The 26,638-nt window shown below is 36.8% G+C and overlaps 1 protein-coding gene and 1 pseudogene across 2 annotated transcripts in view; both read right to left on the bottom strand.

Moving 5' to 3' along the window:
• Positions 1-26,638, bottom strand: part of LOC309818967 (serine/threonine-protein kinase D1) — an 83,503-nt gene that overhangs the window by 41,611 nt on the left and 15,254 nt on the right. The window contains exons 3-10 of the mRNA XM_082649005.1: positions 16,132-16,342; positions 15,912-15,989; positions 13,908-14,112; positions 9,631-9,754; positions 8,023-8,100; positions 5,008-5,287; positions 3,893-3,945; positions 1,324-1,396 (exon numbers count right to left, since the gene is read on the bottom strand). Coding sequence (XP_082505131.1) covers positions 1,324-1,396; positions 3,893-3,945; positions 5,008-5,287; positions 8,023-8,100; positions 9,631-9,754; positions 13,908-14,112; positions 15,912-15,989; positions 16,132-16,342 — 1,102 coding nt within the window. The remainder of the gene's footprint in view (positions 1-1,323; positions 1,397-3,892; positions 3,946-5,007; positions 5,288-8,022; positions 8,101-9,630; positions 9,755-13,907; positions 14,113-15,911; positions 15,990-16,131; positions 16,343-26,638) is intronic.
• Positions 6,575-7,165, bottom strand: LOC309818968 (thioredoxin reductase-like selenoprotein T; annotated as a pseudogene). Its single transcript has one exon. The product of its transcript is annotated as a thioredoxin reductase-like selenoprotein T (transcript).

Below are 26,638 nucleotides of genomic sequence, written 5' to 3'. Positions count from 1 at the left end.
ATAATTGCTCTACAATGGTGTGTTAGTTTCTGCTGTATAACAAAGTGAATCAGTTATACATATACATATGTTCCCATATCTCTTCCCTCTTGCATCTCCCTCCCTCCCACCCTCCCTATCCCACCCCTCTAGGTGGTCACAAACCACTGAGTTGATCTCCCTGTGCTATGTGGCTGCTTCCCACTAGCTATCTATTTTACGTTTGGTAGTGTATATATGTCCATGCCACTCTCTCACTTTGTCACAGCTTACGGAGGCCTCTTCCCATGCCTGCTCCTTCACTGTTGGATGTTACAAATTACCTGGCACCTGCTGGTTTCTCTAACCTCATTTCTTATCCCTGTTTCACCTCCACACTATATGCAGTTATGTATATTTACTATTCTTTATATACCATGATTTCTTTGCATGCAATTATTACACCACAGAAGAATTTTCTATGTAGTACTTGGTCTCCTCTATTATATAGTTATGCCTTAACAAAAAGCACAATGGTTGCTGACTTGATAGATTTTCTATCAAAAAAAAAAATCTGTGCATTTTGTTAAGAATCCAAATTACTTTTAGAGTAGAATTTAATTAGCTTTTAAATAAAAAGCACAATATTATACTATGATAAATAATATTGAATGAGACATTGTGATTATTTCAGAGCACCCTAACCTCACCAAAAAAAGATAATCTGTTACTGATTATATTAAGGAAATGAAAGTTATGATGTCATTTTATAGGGCAGGTGAAACATTGATATTAAATTTTTCTTAAAGACTTGAAAAATGTCATTGAACTGGCTAGAATCAAAAACAGCAGAAGTTTTAACTAAATTCACCAAATAGCTTGACAATAAGAAAAAGGTAAAAATTCAGTATTTTACTTCAAAAATGTAAAAAATGCAAACCTTACCAAAATACATAATATTATTAAAGATGTTAGAATTAAAGAATTTTTGAATGGACTTCTATAGCATTCTGATCAAATATGCTAAGAGGAAAAGGAATCTTTATGATTACAGCTGCCTTGTTTCTCAATATTTTGTTTAAATAAACCAATATTTAACCAGTATAGTGTATAGAGTTTGTTGATATTTAAGCAAAAGTTTGTTGATATTTAGTAGTAGAAAAATTTCTCTTTCAAAACAGAAAGGTACCAAATTTCCATTTAGTGACTACCTCAAGAGAAATTTCTAAAGAGGTCAAACACAGAGAGACATACATAAAAACGTATCTACATATAGGTCCTTTATATTTTTCTCGGAGATATTACTTTTCTAAACAAAAATGCTAAAACTTTAAATTAATAAAAATACTTAGTGAATTAACCTACCTCCATAAACAATTCCAAACTGCCCAGAACCCAGTACCTCATCAGGAAAAATCTGATAAACTGTGCTGATGTCCTATAGGTGCAAGTCCAGAGAGAAACAAACATGAAGTGGAACAAAAGATTAGTCCTAATAAACTCTATAATTTTATTAAATATATCATTAACACTGATAAATATTTTAAACATAAACAATTAAAATTTAAATGCTAGATGAAATCTACAATATAACTATATTAAAAACCCACTCTTCAATTTAATGTAATACTGTAATGTTGGACAACTATTCTAATCTTAAGCAGCAGAAATTTTCCAATGTTCAATTATATAGGTTTCATTAGAGAGAAAAAAGACTTAAAACTCTATGTCATTTACATACATAATGTCAGTATTCAAAAAGTGATTTGCTTATTGCAATCGTTATTTAGAAATCTCACATTAAATAATCATGGTTCCCAAGCATATGTCTGTGTGAGTCCTGATTCCAACCATTTCATTCTTTATGGCTAAAATGCTGTGGCTGCCTCTTTATCAATCATCCACATCCACATGAATTTAAACTGAAGGAAGAGGGGGCTGAATCCCTGTGAGTGAGCCAGAGACACCACAAAAAGATGACAATCCACAATGAAATTCTCATCTGTGAGGCAACCACACTCTTCTACCTTTACCACTTCTGGAGGTTAACAAGTCTCCAAATGTCTACTCTTTCCTCTTTGAAATAATAATTGCTAAGTAAAGCATTCTGTTTTAGATGACTATGCTTAGTCTGTGATTTTGATGACCACACTCATGAAAGCACAATGTAATACTTTTTCACTTTCAGTATTCCTATGACATCCTATGGAATTTTCTGTCTATCCTCCACTCTTGTACTCTTTGTCCTTTCAAAAATAAAAGTCCTGGACTTCCTTGGTGGTGCACTGGTTAAGGATCCGCCTGCCAATGCAGGGGACATGGGTTCGAGCCCTGGTCTGGGAAGATCCCACATGCCGCGGAGCAACTAAGCTTGTGCACCACAACTACTGAGCCTGCACTTTAGAGCCCGCGAGCCACAACTACTGAGGCTGTGTGTCACAACTACTGAAGCCCGCGTGCCTAGAGCCTGTGCTCTGCGACAAGAGAAGCCACTGCAATGAGAAGCCCGCGCACTGCAACGAAGAGGAGCTCCCGCTCGCCACAACTAGAGAAAAGCCCACGTGCAGCAACGAAGACCAAACGCAGCCAAAAATAAATAAATTTTTAAAAAAACAAAAATAAAAGTCCTTTTACATCACATCCTACCCTCTGCATATTCCATACATTGCTATCCTTTCCCTTTGTCCTTCCCCCCAGAAAACAACTACAAGTTCTCTCTATCCTGTGATCCCTTCAGAGTATCCATGGTTCAGAGTTCAAGGTTGTCTGAAGACAAGAAAATGAATTAATACTACTCCAGTATTCTGAGTCCAAACTACTACTCCATCTTTCTCTGATAGCTCAATGGCCACCCAGAATTTTCAGCCAAACAGGGTGGAAGAACCCCACAGGAATCTAGAATTTCCTAAGAGGCTTATAGGTAGATCAGTATTTCCCAAAGTCTTCTCTGGCTAAGCAAGAACAACAGGAACCTTCAGGTCTTTAGAAATCTAGCTCATGATTGACAGAACAAGAATATGTCTAATTTTCATTACAAAGTTTCCCTAATTCTCTCAATCATATTTGGTTTTCAGTTTACTTTATGCCAATTTAGCAAAGGTTGCAAAGCTATGCTAGTGATGAATCGAGTTTCATGGAGTTTATTCTTTAAAAAATAGACTCAGATCAGTGTAAGGCTACAAACTTTTTCCTTTTGGTGACAGGTATAGCAGTCAAAATAGAGGGAAAGATCGAGTCACAGGATGAGGTAGGAAAGGCCTTATTACTTTTGGGCTGCTTGCCACAGTGACAAAGTATAACCAAAAGAAGCAAACATATGACAGAGTGTAAATTATTTCATAATATGTATGATCTACAATTTTCAAAAACTGAGCTGAAAGGATGGAGTTATGTGGCACAGCTGACTAGGGTGCTAGAATGTGGCTCCATAAAATCTGATTTATGCAGCTTTCTGAGGTCTCCTTGTTAAGTACAAGTGATTGTAAGAGTATATGCAGCTCCTTGTCATACGACAGCACTTCTGGGTAGCAATCAAGGAATGAGAATAGGACATGTTTAAGCTATTCATGCAACTCAAATAATTTATTTCATTTTATCTGGTATTACATAGTATCAACCATTTAAAATTCCAGTACCAAGATGAGCAAACACGTGAAAAATCAGGCACTGCATGATAATTGTTTATCTGAGATGAAAAGTAGGTATTTAACTTTCCACCCTGCAGAACAGATGATAGAAAATCACTAAGAGAATTGATACAATGTAATGTTTCTAAAATTTTATAGAAGAAAAACATCCAAAAGGACCCTATTTTATTTTCTAGAAAACACTAAAAAATTAAAATTTCAGATCAATAAAAATGTACTTTATGATGCTCTTATTTTCAAATAAAGGATCACAGTAGCAAGTTTTATATTAGTAGGTACACACTCACCACATTTTCTTGAATCTGGGAATTTGATACTGAAATACTCAGAGAAATATCTCCTGGAAATACATGTTCAAAAATACACAAAATAAGTAAGAGAGATAATAGCAAAACAAGTAAATACATGCTTATTAATCAAGCTGCAGGGCTGTTTTAAAACCATAATGATTAGACTTTTCTACAAAAATGTCTATTAGAATGTTTCTTTCCTTTTACAGTTACAGATTTACTCTGTACTTGGCTTTGAAAAATAATATTTTGTCAGTTTAGAGTTAGGAGTCGTAAAGACTTGGGTTCAAATACTGGTGTGCCATGTCGTAACTCTGGTACAAGTTGAGACAACTTAATGTCTCTAGGGCCTGATTCCCTCACCTGTAAAACAGGCTAACCATTAACATCCAACTATTGGGGTTATTTTAGGCATTAAAATAGAGACCTCACATAAAATGCTTAGCACCCAACTAGGCATATATATTCTATTAATACGTATATTGGTTGTAGAGATCAATTAAAAAGTTGTGATAGATCATTAGATAACACACTGTGATGTGAAAACAGAGGGCTTTTTGCCATAGGCTTCATTATTAATAGCCATTATAAGATTTTAAGTTGCATTTTAAATAGATACTCCTCTAAAATATCTTTTAGAAATTCATCCTCAATACTTGATCCTGTTTGCATTTTGGTAAAATTTATCTCATTCTACAATGAACAGAGGTTTCTTCCTGGGATAAAATGATCAAGAGTTTCCAGGTACTCTGCACACTAAGCGTCCTGCCCGGAATAGCATATTAGGTGGTTTTGAGGACATATGTTAACTCACATTTGCAAATGGCAAGACCGGCATTCCAGGTCAAGCTCAAGCTGACTAGATTAGTTCTTCTTTTATGACCAACAGCTCTAGGTTTCTGCTATTGCCTAATATATTGGATTGACATGCATTTGTTCAGAATTTTAATGTAAAATGAAAAATAAAATAGGATCATTTAATGAATGACATACCTTAGTATGTGTAGCAGCAGCTTTTATTTGGAGACCCTATGTTCGCCAATAAAATAAATCATCCCCAAAGAGTCTCTCTTCACCTGTTCTAAAGATAGTCAGAAAACTAGCAGACTCACTGTGCACATTGGTTCCTGAACCCACGGAGGAACCCTTGGGGATAACGGGCATGAGGGCATGCCGGATCGCCATTTCCCACATCCTGGCCACGTCTGCACCAATGCCACTGGTGACGACACTGCTACTTGGTGGTGGGCTGGAGGGATTGACCACATTTTCTCCCACATAATACACGACGTTTGCTGTAGTGATCTCAAAACAGTGAGGATTGGCCCCGTTAGGGATTAAAGCTGATGGTTTTACTGGTTCCAGAGATAAAATTTCTGATAAAGGAATTTCCTGTGGAAGAAAGAGTGTGTTAAACGCAGTATATCAAAACTATGTAAACTTTCAAATAAAATTCATGCCAGGGACATGTGAGAAATGGCATTACAATCAGCCATCAAATGGTTTAGTAAGACACAGAATATTACTAAGAAAAATACAAAAATATCTTTAGTAAGGGAAAAGTTATCATCTCCTTTCTACAGAAAAATGCAATTGACTTTTTTACTATGTTCATGTGGTAAGAATAAGTATGAATAAGAATAATAATTTTGAATCTGCATCAAGATCTAAGACTTGGAATGTAAATGATAATTTTTATAACGGTGAGGTAAAATCACGACCCTTTTGAAATGCCTTTGGGTATGTGCAGCTGTTTTTAAATTTCAACTATTCTTTAAGGCACTGAAAATGAATCATACAATTTGATTTGATAGATGTTAATATAATAATATAGCCACATGAATAGTTTTAATGAGAAAAACCACAGACAGTGGTTTTAAGAGTAGTTGCTTTTTGTTTGTTTTGTTTTGTTTTGAACTTACATCTGCTTAGTTTTTTATTGAGTTAAGTATAAAAGCCCAGCTAATCAACTCATTAAATTGACAGTCAAGGCAGGACCCTTGAACTACATTAACAGGATTTAAAAAGTGGTTGGTCTTTTAGTAGCTCTCTGGTAATCCCACACGCGCACACACACATACACAAATTTGTACAGTACTCTGGATATAGGATTTCCCCCCATAATCTTATATAATGTGCTGTTCACAATCTGCAGTATTTTGAAAACTATATAAATTGGACACGAGCAAATTAGAGATGTCTGATAAACTCTTATAAAGTATTTGGGAACTTCAGCTCTAGTCCTGAAAAGATCAATTTTAACCTATAAAAAAGGAAAATTCATATAAAATCACAAGACTTAACAGACATCTTTGAAAAAAAAAATCAAATTGCAACTCAGTTTTCTACTTTTTCAAATATGACCGAGAGAAAAAGAAGTACAAGTAGTAATGTCTGCATTTTTTTAAAAAAACTATTAACCGAGTGGACTTGGGGAAGAAAAAAAAAAAAACTATACAGTATTATTGCACTCCACGAATGTGCAGAACCCCAAAATGTGCCAGCACTGAGAAACTGCCTTGTGTTGAGGTTTTCCAAGAGGTACAACGAGCCTGCCAAGAAAGCATCTGGTCTGTACTAACGGCTTGCTGTCTTTAGTACAGGTCTTCACAGTGTCACTCATGCTGCTCTTGCAAAAATCCCTTAATGTAAAAGAGTATTCAGTGCTGATAGGTGGGGCTATGATCGATGGTGTGGGATTGAATCCATATGCACATTGAACTTCATTTCATTGTCAAGAATTTGAACAAGCTGTTGCATGGATGGAAGGTGACCAGATTCCAGCTTAGACCACACAGGTACATCATTCAAAGTTATCTCAAATGCACCTGTTAACATACACTGGTTCTCAATCATGTTGCTCAAGAAGAAGACCATCATGCATGCAGAGACCTTATTTTCTTGGCCTCACTGCCAGATGCTAGGAGCCTGCATGCCAAACAAGGCAAAAGGATCCTTGCCAACAATTATTAAGCCTAATTACTAGGCTAGCTTGAAGACCGACAGGAAAGATGCTATGTGTCTATACATTGGTTGATGGAGGTAATTCTCTCCTTCAATGAGAATGCCTGGGTACCGCTAGCTAACAATCCGCGTGTACTCCTAAAACACCCACCTATAACCTCAGGAAACACAAATCTCGAACTTGAGCAGCGGCCCCGTGGCGTACTGCATCTTTAATCTCTTGCCAGGCACGCCTCCCAGGTTGGCCAAGGCACAGCTCTGGACCACTGCTGACGCCGCCACCAGGAGAAGTAGCAGAAGCCTCATCTTAAAACAAGCCAGCCATTTCGGCCGCCCTCAGACTCTAAAAAGTAGTTGCTTTTAAGACAATATAGATAACTAAAAAAATTAATCACCACACTGTCTTCCAGGAGGTACAGAGTGACTAAGAAATAATAACTTTTAAAACAAATTTTTAATTGAAAAGTTAATGAGGTCTCCTTTTTCTGTTAGATCTGTGTAAAGGGGCCATGGAGAACGACACCAACTTTGCCTGAGCCTGCATTAATCTTGAAGGAGCAAGTATATACTGTCTTCAGTATGAACTTCTTTTGGAACCGTGTTTTACTGGGTGATAACGTTATATGACACCTGTATTATTTCATGTAGAGAGACAGAATGAAAATAGCTGACAAATCTTTTTCTAGAGGAAAGTGTTCCTTGTGAATATTGACAATACATGGAGAAATCATAAAATGTTTCTTAACCCCCAGTGACGTACGGCAAGGCTACAGATGCAAAACAAAACAAAGAAAGTTGGATAGAACAGATTTCAGGAATTTACTTTTCGCTAATATTCTGTGACCTTGAGTTTTCTAGTTAAATCATACATCTCTGCTAAAATAGTCAGTTAAGCTTCTTCTCTCCCCCTCCCCCTCCTGCCCCACCATCACATGGGGCTAGAAGCATTCCACAGGGATATTTGAAATTCACAGATGACTAACATGGGGTCACAACCTGATTCCCCGCAAATGTGTAAACTACAGAGAAGAAAAAATATCCCTTGGAGCAAGCTTCAAAAGAGTCATGTCTGTTGGATGTATTTTGTATTTCTGATACTCTACACTCCCATGAGAAAGAAAGAGGGGGTGTGAAACTTCAGTCAAGGAAAGAGCCACCCTTACCTTGTAGTACCTGCTTCCTGTGTCATTTTGAAAGAGGGTAATACATTTGCTATCCAATCTCCAATAGTGCCGTTTCCGCTGAAACAGAAGTTGGATTTAGTATCTTTTAAAAACTTAAAAAATATCCAAGATAGATAAAAATCAAAACATTTTCCCACTGGGGACATCAGACTCGATGGTGGAAAGTGCATGGGCTTTGGACCAGGAAGACTGACACTCAATTTCAAGACTCTAAAAGATGACTACTCAGCAAATGTGTGGTGAGTTTCTGTGTCTACATCCGAGAGTTATGAATAATAAAGGAGATGATGTGTTAGCACCCAAGCGGTGCCTGGCACTTACTGAATGTATAGTAAATAGAAAACTCCATTTTAAAATTTATTTGATGGCTTGAAGAGCTAAAAGTGGATTTGTAGCTGTAATAAAATAAAAAGGCTTAACAGGAGATACAATATTTATATATTCTTATTATCTTAGAACATAAGGCATGCCATGCTGATCCAGCCAGGTATTCTGGCTTCCATTAGAGATGGAAGAGCTCTGACTGTTACAGCAGAACTAAAGAATGTTCTGTAGGATGGCAAGGTTGACTCCATGGCATCAACTTAACAACACCAGGAGAGTGCATCAATAACTCAATTCTCTCTTAAGCTCACTGCAGATCTAAACTTCTATGATTTGGTGATCAGGTCCTTGTGTGTCTGTATGTGTGTATGTGTTTCTTCTTTTTAGGCCAAAATGCCCTGATACTATTCTTGGTCTCTTCCACACCTATCTTAGACCAGTCAAATACACTAAATATGCTTCAAATATTTTACCATGTCTAGGAAGGACTGGATAGTATTCAGTTGAGTCCTACAGTAAGTCATGTAAATCTCCCTCCAGAAGAGAAGGTTGAGATTATAGCTAGAGTGATTAGGTTATAGATGTCCATTTATCTAAAAAAAATGATAGGAATCCTATAGCTAGGGGGTGATGAGGAAAACACTACCAATAGCTGAGAAAGAAGCTTAGCACTAAATGTCAATTAGCTTAACTGAAACATACATCAATTTTTTTTCTCTCTTACACACAAACTCATTCATCAACTATTAGGAAAATAAGAAGTAATGAACTACTCAGACTATATGAAAAAATTAAAATGTGTTGTCTTTTATCTAATAAAATATAGGATTCCTGTATTTCTGAATAGGTCAGTTTTTAAGTGAACACCTAAGGATTTAAGAAGTATATAATAGTTATCATCGTTTCTTCTCTCCCTAAAATGCAGTGTTTCCAAAAAAAAACCTGAATCACAGAGGAGTGCTCTGAGAGCAAGCCTGTAAAATGACAGGCAAGACATTCAAGTTGTTGGGAAATCATCTCAAGTAATGGAGGGAAATGAGTTTGTTTCCCTGAGATTGCTGTCTACACTTTTTTCTAACTCAGTTGTTAGCTCAACTACTTGGGACACTCAGTGACTGTGAACGTGCTCCCCCAATCCGGTGCCCTGCCTGCACTGAGGTTTGCTCCTCATAACCCAGACATCCCACAGTCTTGACAGGGCATCAGCAGCTCCTCTAATTAAAGCTCGCAAGACAAGAGAAAATTTCTTGCTGTGGATCTTACCAGTGTGTCCTTGCTGGTGTAGTGGACCATCCATCCTTCTTTCATCACCGTGCTGCTTTTCCTCTTCGTGTGTTTGACAGACTGCACTACTCTCATGAGTGGGATATTGTTGCTTGTTGATGGACTTGAAAAGTCAAAATATTTTAGGGGAGAAATGTTTTTAGATACAGATCTTCTTTTCCTGCATAAAACCTTATTTCAGCTATTTCAAAGTGAAAGTCAAAAAAAAATTTCATATTCCATTTTTAGTGAACGGTACTGCCAGAGTACCCTAGTTCAGAATCTGGATTACTCTGAAGAGTGATAGGTGCTTGATATGTACACCTTAACAATCCCGAGGGAGGATAATAAGCTCCTCGGTTTTCAGGTTGAAGTGCATGGTGCTCAGTTTTGGGGTGAACATTGGGTAGATTACAGTTTTAGTGTATTGAGGCCACAGTATTCAGAATCACACATGAATGCTTGCTTGCTACATATTACAGCCATAATATTAATCGTTTAGAGATAATATCAGTTACTGTGAATTTCAGTCTCTCTCTGGATAATTTCACAAAAATTAGAATCTGCTGTTGAAACTGTCTTTTAAACAACTATTGCTCATGGAATTATGCCCATCCTTCATGTCTTTCTTTCTCTGTCTTTTCTGTCTCTGTGTCTTCCTCTCTCCTTCACTGCCCCCAACCACAGGCCCACCTGCCCACACCAATCTTTTGATACTAAAGAAATGTACACCTTTGAAAGACAGTGGGGTCATAAGACTAATATTTTCCAGTAGTTAAAAAATATTTCTCATGCTATTGAATGGAATAAAATCCAATTATTTTATTGCTCTCCTCTCATGAACAATTTCAGTCAGTCAATGAATATGGTATTTGTAAAATGGACACAAAAGTTTGAATACACTTTATAACATAAATCAGAGGTTTGGAAACTATTTTTGTAAAGAGCCAGGTAATACATATTTCAGGCTTTGCAGAATACTTAACTTTGTCATTGTGGTGCAAAAGCAGACATAGCCATAGCTATGAACGGGCCTGGCTATGTTCCAATAAAACTTTATTACAAAACAGACAGCAGCCTGATTCGGGCCATAGTGTGCTGACCACTAATATAAAAAATGGGGATCATCTACAAATCAAAAAGTACAGATAATTAGATGACAAATATGAAACTCCACACACTTCTGAAATAAAATCAAGAACAGTAAGGTCCAGACGTATGTGATATCTGTAATAGGGACCAGCTATAAAAATAGATGGTGTCCGCTGAGGTTGATCCCTGATCTCTGTATGTGCACACAATGAGCTTTTTTTTTTTTAACGTCTTTATTGAAGTATAATTGCTTTACAGTGGTGTGTTAGTTTCTGCTTTATAACAAAGTGAATCAGTTATACATATACATATGTTCCCATATCTCTTCCCTCTTGCATCTCCCTCCCTCCCACCCTCCCTATCCCACCCCTCTAGCTGGTCACAAAGCACCAAACTGATCTCCCTGTGCTATGCGGCTGCTTCCCACTAGCTATCTATTTTACATTTGGTAGTGTATATATGTCCATGCCACTCTCTCACTTTGTCCCAGCTTACCCTTACACAATGAGCTTTGAATGAATATTAACTTAGTAGTAAATTTGTCATTTGCACATACGTGTAACCCTCACATGCAAAAGAAAATGGGTCAAAGAATGAGGCAATACCAGGAAAGGACACAAACTACATTTCTCCAAGGGAATCCCGACCTCCTAATTCCAAAGTTAGGAGTCTCCTCCGTAGTACACAGCTCATTTATAAACAAATTATAGACATACCTCGGAGATATTGCAGGTTTGGTTCCAGATCACAGAGATAAAGCAAATATGGCAATAAAGCGAGTCACATGAATTTTTTTTGGTTTCCCAGTGTATATATGTTATGTTTATACTATACTGTGGTCTACTAAGTGTGTAATAGCATTATGCTTAAAAAAATGTATCTAGCTTAATTAAAAATTAGTTTATTGCTTTAAAAAATGCTAACCATCACCTCAGCCTTCAGGGGAGATATAATTTTTTTGCTGGTGGAGAGTCTTGCCTTGTTGTTGATGGCTGTGGACTGATGTGGATGGTGTTGGCTGAAGGCTGGTATGACTGTGGCAATATCTTAAAATAGGACAACGATAAAGTCTGTAGCATTGATTGACTCTTCCTTTCACGAATGATTTCCCTGTAGCACGCAATGCTGTTTTATAGCATTTTACCCACAGAACTTCTTTCAAAATTGGAGTCAATACTCTCAAACCCTGCTACTGCTTTATCAACTAAATGTATGTAATATCCTAAATCCTTTGTTGTCATTTCAACAAACTTCACAGAATCTTCACCAGGAGTAGATTCCATCTCAGGAAACCACTTCCTCTGCTCAACCCTTAAAGTTTTATCGTGACATTGCAGTCACATCTTCAGACTCCACTTCTAATTTTAGTTCTCATGCTATTTCCACCACATCAGCAGTTACTTTCTCCATCGCAGTCCTGAACCACTCAAAGTCATCCATGAGGTTTGGAAACAACTTCTTCCAAACTCCTGTTAATGTTGATATTTTGACCTCTTCCCATTAATCATGAATGTTCTTAATGGCATCTGAATGGTGAATCCTTTCCAGAAGGTTTTCAGTTGACTTTGCCCAGATCCATCAGAAGAACAGCCATCTATCTATGGCAATGATAACCTTACAAAATGTATCTCTTAAATAATAAGACGTGAAAGTTGAAATTGCTCCTTGATCCATGGGCTGCAAAAATGGATGTTGTGTTAGCAGGCATGAAAGCAACATGAATTTCACTGTCCATCTCTGTCAGAGCTCTTGGGTGACCAGGTGCATTGTCAGTGAGCAGTAGCATTTTGAAAGGAATATTTTTTTCTGAGCAATATGTCTCAACAGCGGACTTAAAATATTCAGTAAACTATGTTGTAAACAGATATGCTGTCATCCAGGCTTTGTTGTTCCATCTACAGAGCGTAAGTAGAGTGGATTTGGCATAATTCTTAAGGGCCCTAAGATTTTCGGAATGGTAAATGAGCATTGGTTTCAACTTAAAAGTTACCAGCTGCAGAGTCAGCCTGTCCTTTGAAGCTTTGAAGCCAGGCATCGTCTTCTCTCTAGCTGTGAAAGTCCGAGATGACACTGTCTTCCAATATAAGGCTGTTTCATCTACATTGCAAGTGTGATGTTTAGTGTAGCCACCCTCATTTATTATCTCAGCTAGATATTTTGGTAACTTGCTGAAGCTTCTATATCAGCACTTAATGCTTCCCCCCCTTGTACTTTTATGCTATGGAGATGGCTTATTTCCTTAAACGCCGTGTAAATCAATCTCTACTAGCTTCAAACTTTTCTCCTGCAGCTTCCTCACCTTTCTCAGCTTTCACAGACTTGAAAAGAATTAGGATCTTGGTCTGGATTAGGCTTTGCTTTAAGGAAATGTTGTGGCTGGTTTGACCTTCTTTCAAGACCACTGAAACTTTTTCCTTCAGCAATAATGTTGTTTTGCTTTCTTATTATTCACGTGTTTGCTGAAGTAGCACTTTTAATTCTATGAAGAACTTTTACTTTGCATGACAACTTGGCTGACTGTTTAGCTCAAGAGGCCTAGCTTTTGGCCCATCTCAGCTTTTGACATGCTTTCCTCACTAATCTTACTTATTGCCAGCTTTTTATTTAAAGTGAGAGACGTGTGACTCTTCCTTTCACTTGAACACTGAGAGGCCATTGTAGGGTTTATTAACTGGCCTAATTTCAATATTGCTGTATCTCAGGGAATAGAGAGGCCAGAGGAAGTGGAGAGAGACTGGAGAACGGCTGGTTGGTGGGGCAGTCAGAACACACACACCATTTATCGATTAAGTATACTGTATTATACTGGCCATGGTTTGTGGTGTCCCAAAACAATTACAATAGTAACCTCAAAGACTGCTAAACACAGGTTACCCTAACTAATATAATAATAAGGAAAAAGTTTGAAATCTTGTAAGAATTATCAAAATGTGACACAGAGACACAAAGTGAGCACACGCTGTGGAAAAAATGGCACTGATAGATGTGCACTACCCTAGGTTGCCACAAACCTTCAATTTGTAAAAAAAACGGAATACCTTTGAAGTGCAATAAAGCAATAAGACGAGGTATGCCTGTGAATGCACACTTTAAGTTTATAACAGATAAAAATATCAAAGAGTTTTAAAAAGTACATACCACTTGGGGTTCCCCTGTTTGGCCAAAGCTGGGGTTGCAGCCCTCACCTGATGGTTCTGTTGGAGTCCTCGTGGTCTGGGTCTGGATCCTGCATCTCCCCACTGTCGTTCTGGCACTCTGCCATGACCATCTCAGCATCTTGGACCATTGCCTCTTCCATGTCATCCATGAGCCCACTGTTTCTTTCACTGTCATTGTCATCGCTCCCTTCTTCCATGACTACATCAGACTCTGCCCCAGGGCTAAGCAAATCTAAAAAATTGTTTTGTGCCCATGAAGATAAGCCTGGAATCCTGGAGCCAGGACTTAAGAGAAAGTTAGGCAATCTTAAAGCAAATCAACTGGAAGCCCTAAAAATATAGTTATGTGAAGAATTTTTCTTTTCTTTCACTTTCCTTTTAAATTTTAGTTCATAGCCACCTGAATGAATGAGAGGATGAATATATAATTTTACGAGCAGATGCTCGTTTTTTGTGCCCCTAAGCCTAAAAGCATGAAAAGTCATGGGAAGCCTTGGAAGGAAGCCAAGGGTGAGACAGAAACAAAGTGCTAGGAAGCAAAGTGATACCAGGCACCAGTGAAGAGGATACGAATCTTATTTCAGTAGTACAGCCCTGGTGGGAAAAAGAAATAAATGGGAGGATGTGGGAAACTTTGACATGCAAGAACACTCAAGGTCACTGATTCTTGATATTCCAGTAACTTTTAAAATCATGGATTCTAATATATGGTCACATAAGCCTAAGATATTTGATATTCGAAGTAATACTGAATCCTGTCATTATATAGCTGATGGTAATGTAGTAAATTATAATTACTTACTAAGGCAAAGTACTTACTTTAAAGTTAGAAAACAGATTGATCAGAGACCCTAGCCTGCCAAGCTTGGAAAATGCACATTTTTCCAGATTTTTCTGACTGTATGGAAAAATGCAATTTCAAATTAATCAACATAACATAAACTACACTGTTTCCCTTTGGTTCTAGTTATCAAGTACACATTGACATTTCCTGGGCCTGAACAAAATCAATACCATATGCCACAGAAAGCGGGAAGATTGCCAAGATTTTGAGTTTGGCAGCTAATTCATGCATCTTGAAGCCAGAAACTACTATGGGAATGTTTTCCTAGAGAGCTTTCTCTTCTTCTAGAGAAGAAAGTTGGAGAACATACATAATCACTTGTTCTTCAGGATTTTAGCAACAGAAATACTCAACCTGTTTCTCCAGTCTTTTATCACCAGTTTTCTTCCCAGAGGAATCAGCAAACTGATAACAGACTGAAAATATAACACAGTCTACTATCTATGGAAAAAGTCAGCCTGGGACACTAAGTCAAATATTTTGGTCAGAATCCATCAGGAATTCTACCAGGGAAGAAAATGAGAGCCGTTCCTTTAGGACATAGCGTTTTTCTTAGAATTCCTTCAATCTTAATTTATACAATTAAAGTTTTCCCAAAGGAATATTCCCCAATATAGAAAAGGATATGTAGTTTTTAATTGTCTAAATTAAAGTTCCTTTTATTATTATTAAAGATGCGGGTTAACAAGCACATACATAATGAGAATAGTAAGCAGGTGGAGGAAGAAAGTTGTAACTATTTCCTGGTAGGTCAATTTCTGTGATTCTTCCCTTCCTTGACAGACAGGGAAGAAAAGTTAACTTCTGTCTCAATGCTGGGAATGAAAAGGATGGAGGATGAGACTGATAGCTATAACTGGGAGGCATTCCAACAATTTCTATGCTTCTGAATGAACTAGAATAGGTGTAGAAAAATAAGAGAGCTGGGGAAGAAATCCTGGATATCCAAGTTTTCAGTACTAGCTGGTTCACCATGTAAAAATCAAGAAAATCTCTGGTCTTTATCACAACGCAATGATGGGTGCTTTTTTACAGTAAAGTAGGACAGAGACCATAATTTACTTTGGTTTGGGTCACGAGTATCTGAATGGAAGAAATTAAAAGTAAAAAAATCCCGCTAAGTCCTAACTGACACATGCCTTAAGAGGGAAAAGAAGCATAGATGTGACAGCTGACCTTTTACCTACCTCCGTTAATGGTCACTTCGCCAAGGCAGTTGTTGGGTACTTTTGGTGCACAACGTTTATGACAGTTGAATCTGCAATCTAATCACAATCATTTTAAAAGAAAACACATCAAAACCAAGCATGCATCAGAAAGAGAAGGTGTGGGAAAAATAGTCATTTCAAATAGGTGAGGCTCAAACTTCGGCGGTTGACAAATACTTGGTGGCAAGATCGTCCTTACCTTTGCACTGCAGGCCCTGCCTGAAGAGCCCCTTGAGAAGCTTCTTGCAGTACTGGCACACAGTGGGCCGTGTGTAGGAGTGGATGACGAAAGTGTGCGGCACTTTCACTTTGGACAGCAAGATCTTGTCGAGCTGGATGGGTCGTCCAATGTATGACTGGGAATTCGACCTCTTCTCTCGACCAATGAATGACTCTGATGGTGACTTTTGCTATATGTTTGAAAAACAATAAAGGACAATAAGATATAAGAGACTATCTGATTTATATATTTATATATTTTTATTTTCATTTTTTTAAATTTTATTTTCCAACAAAAGGTCTCATATATTCATTATTGAGCCAAAGCACTAGTGCAGAAATACTGACACAAAATCATTTTCCCAATAAAGCACATCCAGCTGTTCATATAGTAGTGATGTTCTCAGAGTGATATGGTAAGATGCAAGTGACCCTGACACAGCATAATATATTTGTGTATTTTTAAATTGCCTTTTATTTTACTATTGTATTTAGTGGTTTGATCCTTAAGAATGTGAGAGGAATAAACTAAAACTATGTTTCTGTTCATTAATGTCATTTATTTCCCCTTAATTTCTTTTTTGAGTTACTTTATTTTTAACGTATGAAAAGAAGAGAATTGGAGATCAAACTATTTGAACCTTACTTCTAGGACTTTCAAATAATTTGCAGCTTTTCAATTTCATTAGTTTAATGCAGAAATACAAAGTTGAAAGCAAACCAAAAAATTGTTCTTAATCCCACTCCATATATTACTTCATTGACATTTTCTAAAGTTTTACATATAGGAAATGCAAGCAGTTCAGGAAGATAAAAAATGAAAAGTAAATTCCCCCAATCTGTCCAATCTAGTACTTCATAAGAACAGGGCCTACAGCTTCTTTGGATTCCCTCCAAGAAAAAAATGAATATAATTTAAAATTACTCCTCAACCATAAAAGTAAAGGGTTAAAATTATACTATCATTTATATAATTGAAAAACATAGTGACTACTGGATTATATAAGACACACAAATATTAATGTTTCGGTTACAATTATATCTCTGTGCACTCTTGTTTCTCATTTTGTAATTAATCAGCCCAGTACATAGATTAAAAAAAATAAATGAAGTGAAGTAAGTCATAAAGAGAAAAAAAACATCGTATATTAACGCATATATATGGAATCTGAAAAAGTTGGTATAGACGATCTTATTTACAAAGCAGAAACAGAGACACAGACACAGAGAACAAACATGTGGATACCAAGGGGGAAAGGGGAGATGGGATGAATGGGGAGATTGGGATTGACATATATACACTATTGTATATAGTATCATATATAGACTAATGATACTATGTATAAAATAGATAACTAATGAGAACCTACTGTATAGCTCAGGGAACTCTACTCAATGCTCTGTGATGACCTAAACGAGAAGGAAGTCAAAAAAACAGGGGATATATGTATACGTATAGCTGAGTCACTTTGCTGTACAGTAGAAACTAACACAATATTGTAAGGCAACTATATTCCAATAAACGTTTTTAAAAAAATAAAATAAAATAAATTTAACTGTGTTTACAATGTTTTTGAACAATTTCATGGTATCTCTTGATATCATGGAAATGTACTTGGGAATCATCAGGAAAAATAATCATTGGAATAAAAGAACTGAATTACTTTTTAACAGTTATTATAATTATATATCTCATTTATTAAGCTCTTAGCTTAGTATTAACTCTTAATAATCACTGTGTTAGGCACCTTACAAGACAGGCCTGGTTATCTATAGTTGAGGATCTAAGCTCATAAAGTTTAAATATACTCTTTTGGGTCAAATGCTAGTAAACAGTGGAGCCAAAACATGAACCTACACTTGTCTGCTTCTAGAGCCCTTGTATTATCACATTACTCAGTTAATTTCTAATTTGAAATAATTACTGATGAGAAACAAATCATATTTACAGACAATTTCCATCCTTTTCAATGCCTATCTGCATCAAAAGGTAATACCATTTATTACCAAATGGGAAATTTTTGATTTGCAGATTCACTAGCTGCAATAAAAAGAAATTTGAGATGAGGTTCTACTTAGGGATATTATGTCTACAGTTACATTTATAATTTCAATTCCATAAAATAAAACTACAAAGCATAATTATTCTGGAAGGGCTCAACTCTTGCAGAGAGATCTAGGGCACTTTCAAAGATGAGCCAAAGGTTTGCCAAACCAGAATCATAAATATATTGAATAAATATCTCCAATGGAATTGAATTTTACTGGAAAATAATTAAATTTGTAGGGTTAGGTCCCTGTTTTAACTATATCCAATGGGCCAGTTTTAAGCATACACTAAAATGAAAAGTGATATTTTTCCATAGTTGGAAAGTTTCAACACTCAGAATAAAAGCTGACGTGATGTCACACTTTCTTAGCAGACTTAAAATGTTCTCAGATTTGGAAAATCATATGAAAAGTTGACCAAATCACCTTTCAGTTACTTTCCTTAATTAAAGAGACCTAATTCTTAGCTGTGTTAACAAAGCCAGTTTAATGTAGGACTACTCAGTATACCATGGGGCAAATTCACTTAGAAGAGCAAGAAGCAATCTGATAAAACTGAATGTTTTCTTTTCATCCAACATGATAACATTCACATAAACACTGCCATAAACTACAAGAACCAGAATTATTCTTGAGAAGTCATTTTGTTTATTACCTTCAAGGCAAGATTACATAAGGAATTTTAAAACGTTACACGAGTTTAGGGAAAAGAAATTGGCTGTTACTTTGTGGCCCAGAGTCCTTACTTGTAAAACAAACAGAAAATTGTAAACAAACAGAAAAATAAGATCTTATGAAACAAGGCCATTGACCTGTAATATAAATTTATATTTATAATATCTATCTATATATCTCTGTTTATATAAATGTTCAAAAACCATCATTTCTGGAATCCTGCCAATTATTCCTTCCAATAATATGAAAGCAAACTAAATGCTTCTAAGGCTTTTCAGAATCAGTGATACAGTTTGATTAATAATTCATATTCAGTTACTATTTTAAGAAAGTTACTAGTTGTAATTTCAATTTTTATGTGAAGTTTTATTTGAAGGTACATACATCAGAAATCCACAATTACAGTATTTTTGTTTGATGCATCAAGCTACAGAGTAGGCGAAAATTCAGAAATTAGTAATTTTAAATGAAACGGGATGGTTTAAAAAATCTCACTGATCTAAATCCAACTAGCTTGGACTTTAAGATAACTTCAATATGAAAGTAGACTTAGCAAGTCAAAGGGTAATGTTGATTTAAATAACAGCTTTTATGGATGTTATGCATTATTATGCAAAGTAAAGAGATATGGTATCATTGTATTTCTTCATTAACTTCATTTTATTTTTTATTTATTTGTAGATTTTTATACTTAATTATAATATGTATAGAACTTTACAGTTTTAAATAAAATCTTTCTTTAATTCTGGTAAAGAGAAAACTCTCTCTTACCCATCAACACTAGTTTTACTAGGTTAACTAAATGGTGTTTAAATTCATTTCCACTGTTACTTGCTGCTCCAGTTTGGCACTGTGTGTTTGGTGAACCTGGGCAATCTGCAGAATGAGTGGTTTTTTTTTTTTTTTTTTTAAGGGAACAGGGAGGAAAGTTGAAATGTTTTGGAAAGGGAACAGCAACATTTTGTTTCATTCTGCTTCATTATTTTGTGCAGGACAAAAACTGGCTCAAAACTCTGAACAGCTATAAAATTCTCTTCTCTCTCTATAATTATGGTAGGCACTTGCAGGAGGATGTGCTTCTAAAAATTTACATTTTTACATTAGCCACTGGTCCTATGAACTGTTCTCTTCCTGAGTGGAGGAGTTTGGATCACATTACAGGTGTGGAACTTTTGTGAGAACTGACATCACTGTACAATATGGTATTGGGATGGATTGATGTAAATGATCGGATTTGGCAAATTATAGATGACGAAAAGTATAAAGATCTCTTGTTCTCATTGTAAGAGGTATCACATCATAGATGAGAGAGAATACGAGAACAAAAAAATGATGAAAGCTGAATTTAAAGGCGGGATTAGATATTAAATAAAGATTATACAGATTACACTTTTTTTAAAAGACTGGTGTCCTGAAGTGTCTGTAACATCCTCATGCTAACAATATTTCATTTGAAATGACTGCCGAAGTTAAAACTATATGCACTGAACACCTACTTACAGAGGCAATGCATCTTGCTTTTCTAGAGACTGAATCTGTTTTTTAACCTGGTGTATTAAATTGATGACTCAGCAAGTTTGGAACCATCCCAGGAAATGACTGGTTAGATTACATTATGGAAACTCCAACTGCCAGCACATCTTTAAACATTCAACAGGACCATGAAACAATTTCCCAACAAGGTATATTCCACTTCACAGTTCAAAATGAATTCTCTTTATTAGTTAAGCTAGAAAACAGAGGGGAAAAATGGCCCTTACTTGTGGTTTCTTGTTGTCATTTATGGAAAAATCAAACATAAGACTTCCTGAGAGATGAAAGTCACTGTCTAAAAAACAAGATTCAAATAAAAACTTCTCCACTATTAAGATATTTATGTTTATTAACTAAAATCCATTTCACAGACCCATATTGGGGACTGGATTTGGGGTGACATAAACTCCCCTTGAATCAAAGAGAAATAGAAAAGTAGAGAACACTTTAGCGTACGTGTTGACATCACTTTTTGGACTCCTCATTTTTGGGACTCTTTTTGGTCTTAATCATAAGCTCCTAAGGGAAGGACACAATAAGCTCCTAAGGGAAGGACAACGTCTTAATCATGTTTGTCCTCTGTTAATGGAAAGAAGTGCCTGGTAAAGATAAGTAATAAGCATTGCTTGAACTGAACAAAAATGAATGTCTTCAAGCAATAAATGCATGCAAATAATGGATGAGACATTTCAATAGAGATGTTCAAAATACAGACTGTTAATATAAGCTTTTAAAAAATTTAGTATTACATGCACTGTAACATTGACACACTTGCTCTACAGGGTTTCAATTTTAAGTGAGTACAATTGACTAAGGAATGTTTTCCACTGGAACTGTTCTCTGTACTTGTCTACCTGCTCCTCGTCCCTACTTGGCATCTCCAACATGAAAACAAAATCTGTCAGAACCCTTTTGCTCTGGAAAGAGGACAGGTGGCAAGCTCAAATATCAATAATATCTGTAGGCTGCTAATACTAATGGGTGTCAGGGATGCAATAGAGAATGGTGGAGACTACAGTAAATCGGAGAGGACAGGCTCGGTTGAAAAGGGATGGATCAAAGACTGCTAATGGCTGTGAGTATGAAAGCCCTATGTTTCCTGACCTCTTAGTTTTGCAAAAGAAGCAGAAGATCTAGCTGCTTTATGAAATAACTCTATTTCTCGACATTAGCGACTCTGAAAAAATTCTGAAACGTTGTGCCAGTCAACTGATTTGGGGAATAAATCTGGTCATGGGGAGTCTGAGACCTCTGAACTAGATCACGACATAAAACACTTTCTATAACCTTTGTAGGTGCCAGATTCTTTTCGTAGCACTTTACATTCATCAACTCATTTAAACCTCATGACCACCAGGTTTTTTAAAGATAAGGAAACTGAATCATAGAGAGACTACATCATTTGCCCAAGATCGCACAGCCTGTAGAAGCAGAACTATGAACTAAGGTATTCTTTTCTTTGTTTTTGCGGTACATGGGCCTCTCACTGTTGTGGCCTCTCCTGTTTCGGAGCACAGGCTCCGGATGCACAGGCTCAGCGGCCATGGCTCACAGGCCCAGCCGCTTCGCGGCATGTGGGATCTTCCCGGACCAGGACACGAACCCGTGTCCCCGGCAGGCGGACTCTCAACCACTGCGCCACCAGGGAAGCCCCAGGTATTCTTGTTCCAGATGATAATAATGATTCCTCTCTTTATAGCCTCTCCCAGTTCTCACATCCCCTGGTTTTATGCTAATATAAAAATAGAAAGTATTTTCTTCCCTTCATTTAAGTCATGAAGGAAGAGTTCACAGGAAACAAGAAAAATCAAGTAATAGTATGTTCTACTTGCCAAAATGCAAAGTGAAAATATTGTGAACCCCTTAACCTTGACCTACAGAAGAGACTTTCAAGCGACTTGTCTGTGCCCAGAGGATAGCATCTGAGTCATGCATGTTTTCTAGAACATAATGATTAGCATAATACACAGCCTCTATTGTATAAGTATCACTCAGTTGCCTGCCAACTTTCCTGTTCAGGTGCTGTTATGCTTAAAAGATACCAGCACAGCTATGTGAAACACAGCCAACCAAACATTAATCTTTTACTCTAGAAGTTTTATGATCTGGCATTTTTTGATTATCAAAGAACTGTGCAGAATAGCACCTTGTAACAGTTTGCTCCTACTGCCATCCAGATGGATCTATGTAATTTAACAAGTGCTTACTCGGACAAATCCTACCTAAAGGCTCAAGTCAGATGCTACAGGACATACAAGGACCAGTCTCTGTGCCCAATGAGTTTACTATTCAATAGAATTCTGGACACAACATAACTGTTACTATCAACAACATGTGCTCTTCCCTTCTATAGGCATAGATGGTTCTGTCTCATTCTTCAGATTCCAGGTCATATATCACCTTCTCCAGGACGCCTCCAGATCACCTCACTTCCTGCCCACATCCCCTCCACTCTGTGGTACTCTCTGGCACATCATCACGTCCCCTCCAGAGCCATTACTGCAGAGCACAACTATCTTATTTACCTCTTTGTTTATTAGGTTTTTACTGTCTCCCTTCAGTAGAATATAAGTTCCATGAGAAGGGGAACTTGACAATTTTGTTCATCACTGTATCACCAACTTCTGGAATACTGCCTCACACAGAATAAGTGCCCATATGTATGAAGGTTCGAAGAAAAGATAAACCACTTCCATGATGGAGATAAAGGGGTCATTCAGAAAAGGAGTTTCCTGAAGAAGAGGCATTGGGTGTGGATCCTGAAGTGAGTCTTGCCATGCAATGACTATGTTGACTATTATTAGCAGTTAAAATTCTGTTTAGGACAACTCAGTCCTCCTAATCTTCAGACTGCCTAGAGATTTCTTTTATACACTCTGAAACCTGTTTATCCCACTTGGAAATGATTATCTAATGCCACCCATTGTCACTGCTAGTAAAACACGGCTGTGAATGCTTAGTCTGAGGCTATTTTACGAAGCAAAAAAGAAACAATCGACTTCTGTCAACAACACTGAGATGAATATTTCACCTCAGACATGGGGAGTCCAGGATTTCCCAGCACAGAGCAGTTCTTGGGCAACAGACAAGTTTGAAGAGCCCTGGGAATTGAGGTGCATATACGAACATGCGAACATGGCATGTTGCCATGCCCTGTAGTTCGCTGAGTAGAGGTACGGTGTTTGGCGAGTTTTAAATTGTTCAGTGCTATTCTGTTACAATTCTGATTCTACAGGCCTTGAACTACCTGCCAAGTGTGCCAGATAAATGAGTTTGGTTCCTCAGTTGGATACCCTAAATATGTACCATAAATAAAATCTAATCAACACCTTTTCATAACAGTGAAAAGGACTGCCACAGAGCAGAAATAAAAAAAAGTGTGCCCCCTGCTTAGTGGTGATGGCTGCTGTTTTACAGTGGAGAATCCATTTTTAATGTTTGCAGCAATTTGTGAAAGATTTCATAGTAACAACATATATAATCTCTTATTAAAAATACACGGTGATCTGGATTTGCTGAGTGCTGAAGCAGTCTTAGAAGTTACATTAACTTTTATACTGCCTCACTCTTCTTAAGTAAACAGAAATGAAGGATAAAGGAACCTTACTATTTTCTTAAGCAATCCACCTTTTCCAGGGAAAGCACTAGACCCCTGGAGAACTTGTTACAAATTACAATGCACTGTTCTTTCAAAATGTCAGTTACTGACATCTTCCAAATCTCTGGGTTCCTGGAGGAAAGGGGAGACATAATACAAGTACTGCCTCTCCTTATCCTTGAAGGCAATGCAACCTTAACTCCACACACTATACACTCATAAAATAAAAAAGCACTTCCGCTGAGGAAGAAGATAACTCTGCATGTCAACAAGTTGAGGGCTTCGACTGTCATATAGAAAGTGAACTGGAAGGTAAGCAGATCATGTGGAAAATTCAAAAGTGATTTTAGGGACACATATTCTCATGGTATTTAACCTTGACTGAATTGACAGGCGCCTGGCCTCGGTTTACGAGCTAACGGGAAAGCTGAATGAAATAATCTAGAAAGAGATTTTCCCAGTGATTACTGCCTTGGAGCTTAGTAGTCATGATTGGTGAGGAATTTAAGGAGCAGAGACTTAAATCTGACAGGCCTGGCATGACATTAGATGGACACAGATAGCCACTAAGCAAATGCCTGTTACTGGTCACTGGGTGCGTGGGGGGGTTGCTTTGCATCTTAAAGCAGAGAGCAATGTTTTGTGTCTTAAGTCACGGCAGTGCAGAGTGTTAAGGAGGCCAAGGTACCTTCCCGATGTGAGTGCAGGCCCTTCAGGGACTTCACTAAAGATCCATTTGTTCCAAAGACCTGTATGTTTGTAACTGTGGACAAGTGGTACTTGATGTCCTCTTCCCCAGTGGAATTCATGAAGAACTCTCCAGCTGTGTTCGTACTTAGAATTACACACCTGGAAGTCTATGTTCAGAACATGAAATAATAATGTACAGATGACAAGCCAGACAAATTGAATGAAATCAGGCAACAGCTGATTAATAGCACATCAAAGAAGGCCTCACACTCTTAATTTTACTGATGGGCTCCTTCCCGACAAACGCACCACTGCACATAGTCTTCTGCCTCTCAGGAGGTGGAAAAGTGCCAGTTAAATAATTCTTGGATGTCTTTTCCTCACTGGAAGTATACACTGCCCAGGTTTGAATTTAGAGAAATAGTCTGTACAATCATCAAAAGAAATCTTGCAATATCTGGCTAACGTACTGGATGTCATGGTTCATATTTAAATGGAAAAACGACTTCTTAATTCAGATGAATCACCAGGATTCCTGGAACTCCAGAACACAAGCATAACAATGAAAGTGTCTACCTCTAGATAGACTTTTGCTACTTTGGAAAATATCCTGGTAAATATTTATTGGGCCAGAAATTTCACCATAGTTTCATTAGAAATAAACTTTTTCCCCAGTATTTGCTCATTTGAAAAGAATCTGCCTTAACTATTATAAAGTGTATCAGGAGCATACCCAATTACAGATAGGTAATGCAATAGTGGTATTCTCTTGTCTTTACTTATTTATTAATGAACAGAAACAGCAACTGAATGAGTCATTTTGGGGGGAGGTTTTCTAGGAGAGTATGCAGACAAGAGTTCCTTTTACTACAATACTTGTCTGAATTAAATGTGACTCAGGAAACTCTATAAAAAATAATAGTGGTTTATGGAAAAGTATTATTTAGAAAATACGCACCCTCACATAAAAAGGTAAACTGAATATCGTCCAAATTTTGTAAAAACTAAAGGATGTGAAGGGTAAACAGTCAAACATAGAGAAAGCTTTTGGAATGAGCAATGTATTTCCTAATAATATCTTACTGTAAGGCAGTCTGACTGTTAAGAATTACCAAGAAGACTAGTCTAGAAGCATTTAATTTCACCAAAAAAAAAAAAAAAAAAAAAAAAATCTCTCTAGAGCCTCTTAACTTCAAAGCTGTAATAGTAAATGCTTCCTTAAAGACATTTAAAAATATTTAAAATAACTTCAGTAAAGTTCTTAAATTTTAAAAAAACTCCATAAGGCCTACTTAACTTAAAAAAATATTGTGTCATCATTGTATCCTGTTGTTGCAAAGGACACCAGTGTCTTTAATTCTGCTTCATTTTCTACCTTGACTTCAGCTCATTTACGTCAAGAAAAGACTATTCTCTTGAATCATTTGAAAAGAATATTATGTTTAATCTGCCTACATTGATTTATTTTCAATAGTATTCCATGTAGAGTAAGATAATGAGTGAAAATGTTTTCTCTGTATTAAAATATCAGTATGGGAAAAAGCCATGAAAAACACATGTAAAACTGAAAATATACTTCCATCACAGATTAACAGATAGAGGATTACTATCACAATATATATTCAATTAAAGACCTAAATGTAAGGCCAGACACTATAAAACTCTTAGAGGAAGACATAGGCAGGACACTCTGTGACACCAATCACAGCAAGATCCTTTTTGACCCACCTCCTAGAGAAATGGAAATAAAAACAAAAATAAACAAATGGGACCTAATGAAACTTAAAAGCTTTTGCACAGCAAAGGAAACCATAAACAAGACAAAAAGACAACCCTCAGAATGGGAGAAAATATTTGCAAATGAAGCAACTGACAAAGGATTAATCTCCAAAATATACAAGCAGCTCATGCAGCTCAACATCAAAAAACAAACAACCAAATC

This window comes from Grampus griseus (genome assembly GCF_964374135.1).
Source record: "Grampus griseus genome assembly, chromosome: 2".
Lineage (NCBI taxonomy): Eukaryota > Metazoa > Chordata > Mammalia > Artiodactyla > Delphinidae > Grampus > Grampus griseus.
This window is presented reverse-complemented; position numbering and strand designations above follow the sequence as displayed.